This window comes from Antrostomus carolinensis, unplaced genomic scaffold, assembly GCF_000700745.2.
Source record: "Antrostomus carolinensis isolate BGI_N321 unplaced genomic scaffold, ASM70074v2 scaffold9231, whole genome shotgun sequence".
In the NCBI taxonomy this organism is placed as follows: Eukaryota; Metazoa; Chordata; class Aves; order Caprimulgiformes; family Caprimulgidae; genus Antrostomus; species Antrostomus carolinensis.
Window position 1 is genome coordinate 1 of NW_010294791.1, and position 10,495 is coordinate 10,495.

Below are 10,495 nucleotides of genomic sequence, written 5' to 3' on the forward strand. Positions count from 1 at the left end.
CCTCCCTCCTTTTTTTTTTTTTTAATACTGCACAAACTTAGGGGCAGATTTCCCAGGAGCTGGTCACAGAAGTTGCAGAGAGTATTTTTAAAGCCTTAGTTATTTTCCTATTAAAGCAAAGCAAAACTTTAGTAATTTAATGCTGTTGCTCTCCTCGTCCTACTTATTATGGCAATTACTGCCACAATAAAAAAAAAAAAAAACAAGGAGAATAATTCAGAGGTCAGCACAGATTCTGTTTTTTTTTTTTGGCAGGGCTCTGGAATACCAGTGAGAACCCTGGGAAGGAGAGAGCCATTTATTTAAGTGACAAAGCAAATGCTCTGGCTTCCTGTGACTCAACAGAAATCTGCATTTCCAGCAAGGACTGCATCCTCCTCAGAGGGGATGCGATGCAGTTGAAGCCCCTTTTTGCAAATATTCAAGCTAACAGGCTTTGAATGGGCCACGTTCTTGCATAGAAATGGTGATTTTTATCATCTGAGAGGGAAGGTGATGAATAAATCTTTACAAAGATTCTTATTGAATGCTTGCAGTAGGCTTTCATCACAGGCTTTGGGGATTATAAAGATACGTTTTTAAGCCAGTTCTTGAAGCATGATGAGGTGAAAAGATAAACTGTGTCCCTCCCCTCCTTTTTTTTTTTTTCTCCTGTTCCCTCAGCAGTTAAAGTTAGCAGTGCAAAAGAGCTCTGTTACCTGGGCTAATAGCTCAGAAAATATTTTCAGATTAATATTTTATTAATCTGAATTAACCAAAACCAGAGTGCCTAACAAATGCATTTATGGTGGTTCAGAGCCACAGGGTGACAGTTCTGCAAAAAGGTACATAGAATCCTGGTTGATACTGTGATGGGGTAGGGACTTGTGTAATATAGTGCTGTCTGGGCTTAGAGATGAAGCAGCTGATCCAGCTTACTGGAATGGTCAGACCTGGCTCAGAGTCTCTAAAACAGAAGCTAAAGTGGATGAGCACTTCCTCTGTGATTGGATCTGTTTTACTGGTTACTAGAATGTTCTTTCCTGTCTTTTCAAGGAAGTGAGTTTAATTAGCTGTCACTAGAATCTCTTTTTCAGAGGTTCAGAAAAAGCAAGTGAAACTACACTTGAATTGAAAGAGTTGTGAATTATCAAAAAATGGCTGAATAGTCTTACCCTAGTTCCTTAGCTTCAACTGTCAATTTTAATTTAGGCTGCATTATTTAAAGCCATGCAAAGATGAGGCCGTGAATAATTAAGACAGCTGATGAAGCAAATATGCATTCTTAAGAAGCTTCTTGCCTGATGTAACAAATAATAATGTCCTGTCTTTCTACGCCTTTCAGAATGATTCAGATCTTGGACCCGAGACCCTTGCCAAGCTCCATCATGCCGGTGGACGTGGCCATGAGAATTTGCTTAGCCCATTCTCCACCACTGAAGAGTTTTCTCAGCCCCCTTGACGACTGTCAAAGAAACAACTTTGTGAACAGATTCAAACCTCTCAGACCGTGTCTTCACGTGAAACGTGACTCCGAAGCTCAGAAGAGCGACTGGAACCACTCGGCAGCCCGAGCCAAGAAGCGAGTTGTGTTTGCAGACTCGAAGGGGCTGTCCTTGACAGCAATACACACCTTCTCTGAGTTCCAGGAGCACCCTGGGTGGGATCTTCAGTTTGACCTGTTAGGCCTTGAAGATATAACATCTGACTTAAAGCTGCATGAGGAGAAAAACTTGATTCTGGGTTTCCCTCGGCCTGCTGCTGACTACCTGGACTTCAGGAACCGCCTGCAGAAGAACTTGGTCTGCCTGGAGAACTGCACCCTGCAAGAAAAGGTGCTGTCGGGCACTGTGAAAGTAAAAAACGTGAGGTTTGAAAAGAAGGTTCAGGTTCGAATTACCTTTGATACATGGAAGACCTACACGAACATTGAGTGTGTATACATGAACAATGTTTACAGTGATTCTGAAAATGATACCTTCTCATTTACCATTGACTTTCCTCCTGCCATTTCCTCAGAAGAGAAGATAGAGTTTTGCATTTCTTACCAAAGTGGAGAACATACCTTCTGGGACAATAATGAGGGTCAGAATTACAAGATTCTCCATGCAGAGTGGAAGCCTGATGGTGTTCAGATACCATCTGCCAAGAAAGACTGTGTAGATCTCCAGACTCCAAGGAGAGGACAAGAGAGAGACCCTGATCAACTAGGCAGTCCGAGGTTGTCCAGTGGTCTCTTTCCTCAGTGGCAGAGCTTGGGTCGGATTGAAAATTCATCACCATATTGGTGATCAGTACTGGTGAGGAAGCGTTCTTCCATTTGGAACAATGTTTGTTTTCTGGTTCACATACTATGTGACAAAACCACCTGGCAGGTGTTGTTGGCTGGCTGAACAAATCCAAATTCACTAGTCTGTGGGACTTGTTAAACCATATTATGCTACTGAAGTTCTTAGCCAAAACTTATCCTCGGAAAGAAAGAAAATCAAGATAAAACATATACATATGCCACCTACCATAGAAATAGCATGCCCTTAAGTACCTTAAGTATACACTGCTTGCTTTCTGCTGTAGGCTCTCCTGAGTCACTAGGAGAAGGACTCTTGCAAGGAAGTGTGGAAAGCGATGGTATCGTAGCAAGCTGTAGTAATTGCATGTGTGAGAGTATGTGTGCATGTACAGGGATGTTACATGAACGTCATCATATCACAGTTCATTTTGCACATATTAGGAGTGCAGTAGAGGTGAGATGATGCTGTCAGGATGGAGGCTTGCTATGACCCTCTATCTGCTTGTAGCAGAGGCAGGTAGGAATGCATAGCTAAGATGTGTGGCTTCAATACAGGTTGAGGAGAGGAGAATGGAAAAGTGGGAGAAGGGGAAGAGGTAGGACGTGCTGTGTAACTTGGAGACGTACAGTGTTCTAATTTCTTCTTTCCAAAGCTGGTCTTCTAAATTGCAGAAAAAGTTCTACGGGATAAAAAGGAGAATACAGAAAACGATGCAGAGTGGTAGAAGTGACCACTGCTTTGGGAAGACATCTCTGTCCTTGTTGTCTTTGTGAATGAGAAGTGTCTTACATTTGACAACAAATTTAACCTTGACTTCATCATCCTACTCACTTAGCAGGCAGATGGTTACTACCTTCTAATGTTAAAAGAAAAATGTGCCTTTTTAAAAAAAAACAAAAAACAAAAAACAACCCACCACCCTACATGCCAAAAATAAGGTTAGGTGACAAAACAGACCAAGTAAACTTCCTATTCTGTAGCAGCATTAGATGATTTGACTCATGACCTGATTTAATCTTAGAACATCTGATGGTTGAGTATCCTGCTCCCTATTGCAAAGTTAGCAATGACTGTTCACAAGTGTGTAACATAGCAAGGTCCTTCATATTGAAGAGAGTGAATTAGCTGCACTTTGTGAAAGCTAGTTTCTTTAAAAGAGCAGGGTTGCTACTAGTTTTTTCTAGACTGAATATAGGCTTGCACATAAATAGAAAAACTGCTCTCTCTTATTGTACCTCATTTTTTGAAGATTTTTTTTTAGAGTTCAGTAAACTAATGTATATTTTATATCTTTATGCTTACAATTTAGCTTTCTGAGCTGTCAGACTGTAAAGGTGATCTGTATTTCATGCAAGACTTGTGAGAAATTGTCCAATACATGCTCAGCAGGTGTGCATACTGACATACCTTTTAGCTGTACAGAAATGGTGTTAACATGAAAATAGAAATCACATTTTTGCCCATTGCTAAGAAGCATAATATCTTGAGTCTGAAGCTTGCAATGCAGTGCGACAATAAATACTAAGGTGAAATAAGCCTCCTCCACTAATTGCACTTTTTCCCTGTGTAACCCTTGCTGTTATGTGTAAACTAGCCATTTTAAGAATAAATTGTATTTTGATACATGTGTTTCTTACTGTGTCAGCTCAATCTATTTTCTCAATTTCTTTAAACAGCTTCAGTTGTGATATAAGGTATGACCAGTTTGTTGCTAAAGCTGGCTATGGGATGGTATCTCAGGTCAGCGGTTGGCATTACCCTGAAGGTGAAATGAGAGATCCTCAGAGGTATTTGCCTCATGAATTGTCGTGTAAAGAAAAACAAAAACCAAACCCTGTATCTCAGCAAATTTAACTGGAATATTTTGGTTTGACAGATTCTGTCAGGGATCTTGCTGTGCCATGGGTGAGTCTGTCTGGCAGGAATCTCTCAATCCGATGGCCAGACTTACCTGCTGAGCTATAGCGTATGTTGCTGCTTGCATGGGTGCATCTGGACAGCAACACTTAATGTCTTCTGGCTTACTTTCACCTGGTACTTGGCTCGTTGTGCTGCCTTCTGCAGCTGTACTGCTGTTTGGGGCACTGGGAGGTTGGGTTTTCTCCTCTTGCACCCAGGAACCCAGCTGAGCTGCCATCATTACCAAACAACTCCCTGCAAAATAACATGTCTGTCTTTGAGGCAGCCGTTCACCTCTGATGCTGCAGCATGAACCTACCCTTGCAGTTACTCAGAATGGTGAAAATGGTGTGTCTGGTTTTCCAAGGGTCCTAGTTCCTGGGGAGCAGAGGGTTTTGCTATACCCTTGATTCTCCTAGGTGGCAATTTAGACCAGCATAGAGCAAGAGCAGTCTAGCCAGCACCAGTTGCACACCAGAGACAGCCTAGGATTTCTTAATATATTAACTCAGTGAAAAGGTGCAGTTTAGTTCAGTCTGTTGCACACAAAATCAAGGGGTGTCTGAGCAAGAATTCTAGTTTTAAGTATGAAAGAACAATTCCCAAAAGGCAGATGGACATGGTACTAACAGCATGTTTCTGATCTGAGGAATGAATTTAGAGCTTCCACACTGCAAAGCCTGCAGTGGACACAGAGCTGTCCTTTACCCAACACCATCTACCAATCTCAAAGTCTATGAAGTACTACACTGTGTCTTATGGTGCGGGAGCTCTTGTAATATATACTGCAGCACCAGCTCCCTGCTCTTGAAAAAAGTGAATTGAAGAGAGTTTGCAACAAGTAGCTTGAAGGCTCCTCTGCCTCAATGTCCGACTTTACTTCAGCAAACCAGATTCAAGGCAACTGGGTAGAGCAGAAGCCTTCTAGCATAAGGAAAAGTACCATTTCTTAATCTCCAGCCAAGTTTTGTGACCAGCCATCTCGACTGAAAATGCTTACTTGTACTCCCCTTGACTGAGACATAAATCACTTAAAAATACCAGAAGACAGGTTCCTTTGATCAAGCGTTGGCTTTAAGCCAGCTTCTTTTGAAAGATGCCTTGCAAGATCTTATTTGCCCAGCGGAGAGGCAATGCAGTGCTGCAGTGCCGCTCAGCAGCTCCAAAGCCCTCCCTCAGTCGAGAGAGCAAAGGATTTCTCCTCTCTCCACTCCCTACCAGAGCAATACAGTTTCACCCCTTCCTCTTTTAAAACAGAGCTTACATTTAACACTAAAGCTCTCATCCATCAAACAGGTAACAGGCTCCTAGAGAAAGGTATTAGCAACACTAAGGTATATTAACTGAAAAAAAAAATAAATTAGTCTTACAGTATTTGTCTTACAGTGTTTATCAGAAACTGGGAAAAACTATGTCACTCCTGGAAAACTGCCTTAGCCCAGGGGATTCAAATATGCATCTTAGATGCTGCTCTCTCAGACACATTCTGTTCAAAAGCTGAAGGCATAAAGCAGACGCAGTCCTTGAAACAGAGCTTGCAAACCTATGACATCATCTCATTCCCTTAGGAAGTTGCTTTTCCAGCTGCATTGTAGATTTATATTTCCACCACTAAGGTGACAGAGTGGATGACTCGATTCACTCTTACAGCTCTGTAGGTCTGTGTCTAACTTTCAGTTATAGCCTATGGGTGGCACAGTACTTGGAGACTTTATTTTCCAAACATGTTTCAAGTTGGATTCCTGATAACTATATTAACTTTTGTGAAGCTAGGCCTAATCTTACTGTGGAAAATTAGATTGAAATTTGTGGATGTTTCATATTAACAAAGATCTGTCACCTTCGAAGATCAGCATCTGAACATTTCCTAAGACATAATTAGATTTTTCTCAGGCAATCAATAAATGTATTTTTCTATAATTCCATATATCTAAACTAATTACCACAATTTATATGGTAAATCTGATAAATTAGTGGTGATATGGTAAATGTTACAGTATTTACATATACATAAAGCAACACCTCCCACCCCTCTCCGACCCTTCTGAGCTTTAAAATGAAATGTAATCAAGAACAAAATGTTCAGCGAGGCTGAAATAAAAGGAAGTAAAGCTGCGCTAAATCCCCTCTTGAGGTGCCTCTCCGCCTGTTTCAAGAATCACCTGTACTTCAGCCATCCCTGACTGTCATTTGCTTAAGCTGTTCTTACAACCCTCCTGTGATGGAGGCTCCACAAACTTTCAAATTATTATTTCCTCTTCTTACCTTAAAAGAGGCTCCTGAGGTCTTAGCCTAATTAAAATTAAGCTCCTAGTTACTTGTTTTATTCTGCACAGACAAGAAGAGGGAACTATTGCTTTCTTTTCTGCAATAGCCTGTAAGTGCTCAAAAGCAAAGAACAGCTTTCCCTCCTCCCTCCACATCCCTTCTCTAGGCTATGTAAAGCTTCATTGCATGCAAAATGGGTATTTTGGCTTTTCATCCTTGTTTAGAAAGGAACCTGTTAGACCTTAGGGTCATCCTTAAGGCAGAAATACCACTCTCAGCTAACTCTGGTAAAAGCCTCGTGGTGTGGTTCTCAACTTCACCAGAGAAAACATAGTACAGCTCAGTACCCATATTTCATTGCTCAACTGATTTCATCTGTCTCATAAAATAAGGCCTCAGGAATGCACGTATCATTTGTGTAGTGCTCGATAGACTGTCAGTGAAGCTTCTGACAGCAGAACAGATTGAATCAGCGATGTGCTTCACTGAACAATTTATTCTAAGGATGGCATTTCTTCCATTAAAAACATTAATCTCTTTCCTGCTCCACCTCCCTATATTGCAAACTGCTTCTAACACTCCAGACTTTATCTCCTTTCTGGACTCGTCATTACATTGGTCAGCTTTCATTTCTTCCATGCAAAGAACCATGTTTTCTGCTTCAGTGACAAGATCATGTAAGCTTGATAGGATTCGTGCAGAAAAGGCAGGCTGACTTTTGTTTTTGCAGTGTTCGCTGCAGGTGGCCCAGTGTTGATCTCAGTAAGTGCATCTTTCAAATAGTAAGGTAGAAAATACCAGGGTTAGTTCTGGCAAGGCAAAGCATGAACGCAGCTTTGTGGATCTGCTCAGTTGCTGATAATTTTGTAAGACGCTCTAGGCATTGCAGTGCACTGGAAGTACAGCAGTCGTGTGCACGTGTCACATCCTCAGCTTCCTCTGAGCACAGGGGAGAAAATAACGCTGCTCAACAGCTAAAGACTGGGCTTTCTGACAGGCGTGACTGTCAGTAAGATTATGGTCATAGTAAGTTAGCAACCAGAACTGATTCAGGGGAAAAGAGTAAGTATCAAACAAGCAAGCAAGCATAGTATACCTGAAACTGGAAGCCTGTGAGAGAATAAATTGCTCTACCATTTACTATACTGTAAAATAAATAATGCCTCTGCTATCTCTTCATGATTTTGGACTTACAACATCTTACACCTTGCTTTTAGGAACAACATGAAAGTGGCTGCCGCCACACACTTGACTAGGTGGCAATAGGACTAATAAGGCAATTGCCCTCTTGCAGAAATGCTGAAACAAAACAAAAAGCTTCTTACAGCACCCAAATAGTCCCATTTTCCCTCAATCACACATGCAACTGTAGATAACCATGAAGTTAAATCTGTGAAATTGTAATGTCAAAAACAAATATCTGATTTTTTTTTTAGAGAATGTGTCTTACTGATATACCTTTGAGAAAATACTATTTTAACAGACAAATTAATAGTATGCAGCAAGTATCATTAACTGAAATCACAGAAAGCTCAGGGTGAGGCGGTTTTGTGCGTGTGCGCTTTTGTGTTGGTTTTTTTAAGGGCTTTTCTTTGCAAGGCTTTGCTTTTGTGTCCTGCCTTCCCACTCACAATCTCACTCCAGTTTCCGATGCCTGGAGCTAATTCAACATCCAACCAGGAGACAGATAGGTTCTGAAAGCATCCAGCTGCCTTGCGTTAACCCAACAGTTACAAAAGAATTGATAGAGATTTGCAAAAATACCCCTTAAACACAAAATCACAACACACCAAACAAACAAAAAAACAAACAAGCAAACCCCCTACTTCTATTCCTCAATTTAAAGCTAATTACATACTGGAGGTCCACCAGGTCAAGAATATTATGATACAACACAGACCTCTTTGACTTGGCTCTGAGCACCATAGCAAATCTACTGACCCCAGGAAAACAGATCCATCCATAAACTCAGAGTACAGCCACAGCCATTACTAATCTCCCCTCCTCTACCCCAAAAAGCTCAGGCCACACACCAATACCGTGCAGAAACACGTAGGAGCTGCTGAGTTGGATGAATACAGTTAAATATGATTTTGTGTTCAGGTGACAATCATATGTCAAATATTGATACCCTTGAAAGTCTCCATCTAGCAAATGTGAGTAATGGAAGAGCTCCTAACATTTTCTGCTCCACTTTATTCTTTGCTCAGAAGAGTCCCACCCTCCCTTTTGTCCTCAGGTCCACAGTCAAGACCAGCACATGGTCTCTGTGTCTGTAACTATCACCTCAGCAGCTGCACTAGCAGAAGCATTTATCCTTTGCTCTGCATTGGGAAGTCACAAAATGTTAACTTCCAAGCCATTCCCCCCAGCCCTAGAGCTCCTTTTTTTCTATCAGGCTGCAAGATCCTCCTTTTCCTACCTGGCATAATCTTCTGAAAGACCATGAGTGTCTGAATTACTGGACAATATAACTTTCAGAGGTCTGTCATCATCTTTGTTTAGGAAGGACACCAGAACACTATATAATCTCAGTACACAGGAACAGTCTGCTGGTAGAAAGGAGATGCCAGCATTTAAGACAAGAGGGTTAGAATCCATCACAGATCCTGAAAGACAAGAGCTAAGAACCACACAAACCAGTAGGAGATAGAAATGATGCTTTATGGGTAGGTGCTATTGCTGAAGTAAATCCTTTGCAGATGTGATGTTAGCCTGGGAGTGGTGGGTTAATGCTGAGTGCTGCATTAACCACAGCTGAGAAAAATGGGAGTAGCAGATGCTAATTTTATGGCACACATGGTGATTGTTTGATAAATGACTGAATTACATTCATTTTCCTCCAAATCAAACCTTTACTTTGCTGGAGAAAAAAACAAAAGGGGCTTTTCACAGGCCCCTACCTCAGCATCCTAGTTGCACTGGAACCAGCGGCCCAACTATTAACACTGGCTTATGCGAAAGCAGGAGGTGAAGCCACCACTGCAGCAGTACCTGGGCCTGTGCTGAATGCAGTGTGGACCTTGTTAGAATAAGATGTGTGGGTACAAAGTGTTTTGACTGAGCTGGAAGAAGGAGCAATGGGGCAATATGCTCTGTGATTAATATAAGTGAAGACTCCCCTCCTCTATTTCAAAATCCATGAGCAGCTGAATACTGAAGAACTCGACTCTGATAGTCATTCTAGCTAGTAATTAGAGAAAATGTAGTATTTCGATATTTTTCAGTGGGCTTCAAATGTCGAATATTATCCTCTTATTCTCAAGATCAGTTACATAAATAACATTGCATTTTATTCTATCCAGTGAAAAATGTGCTACTTCTTAAGTATAAAATGTCATTCAAATGCTACAAATGTACATTCTGGACAAGTGCGGGTTAAGATGTCATGTAGTTGTAGCCGCAAGCAGCTCACTGACAGTGGAGGTTGTGCTGGATTTCTCCTCCTCGTGCTTCAGTCTTTATTTAGAAAGGAAGAAAAAAAAGACAGATGAAGTCTGTTTCTGAGGTCACATTTTACTCCTGCCAGCTCCAGGAGGTTGCTCAGGGCATACACCTGAGCTGAGTTCAGGGTCATGGTGGCTGTGAAGCCGTTTGCCCTGGCAGGTGCAGTTTTTCTTGTCTCTTGTATAATATGGGAATAGAATTACTTTCTGTCAGTGTGTCAGTGATGCAGAAAGAGAGGCCTGTGCAGTCATTTTAAATTATCTGTCACCTTCCCTGGGCTAAAAGCTCCTTAGAGAACTCAAAATTTTACCCCTCAGGACCCGTGGTTCGCAAGTATGTACTAACGCCTTCCTGAGCCACTGGTGATTGTATGGCAGCAATGCCATTACAAGGAATGATTAGGCAGAGACATATATTTATAGTTAATTATTAGGTTAGGGCAGAAAGAGCAGAGCAGAGTGAATTCCAAATGCAAAATACTGTCCCTCCTTGCTTTTCTGTATGGATTATATTAGCCCCTCTAGTATTTGCTTATCCCACTTGGGAGCCTTTTCAAAGCATTCTCAGCTCTGGGATTTAATGCCTGGCATCGCTGATGTGCAGAATTAAAA

The 10,495-nt window shown here is 41.4% G+C and overlaps 1 protein-coding gene across 1 annotated transcript; it reads left to right on the plus strand.

Annotated features, from left to right (window-relative positions):
• The first annotated feature begins 1,325 nt into the window (after positions 1–1,325).
• PPP1R3C (protein phosphatase 1 regulatory subunit 3C) lies at positions 1,326–2,270 on the plus strand. The gene has a single exon (XM_010177753.2). The coding sequence runs from the start codon at positions 1,326–1,328 to the stop codon at positions 2,268–2,270; it is 945 nt and encodes a 314-aa protein (XP_010176055.2).
• The last annotated feature ends 8,225 nt before the right edge of the window (positions 2,271–10,495 follow it).

What these genes read in the sequence shown, in the direction of transcription:
- PPP1R3C (XM_010177753.2), top strand. Translation starts at nt 1,326, where the DNA reads ATGATTCAGATCTTGGACCCGAGACCCTTGCCAAGCTCCATCATGCCG.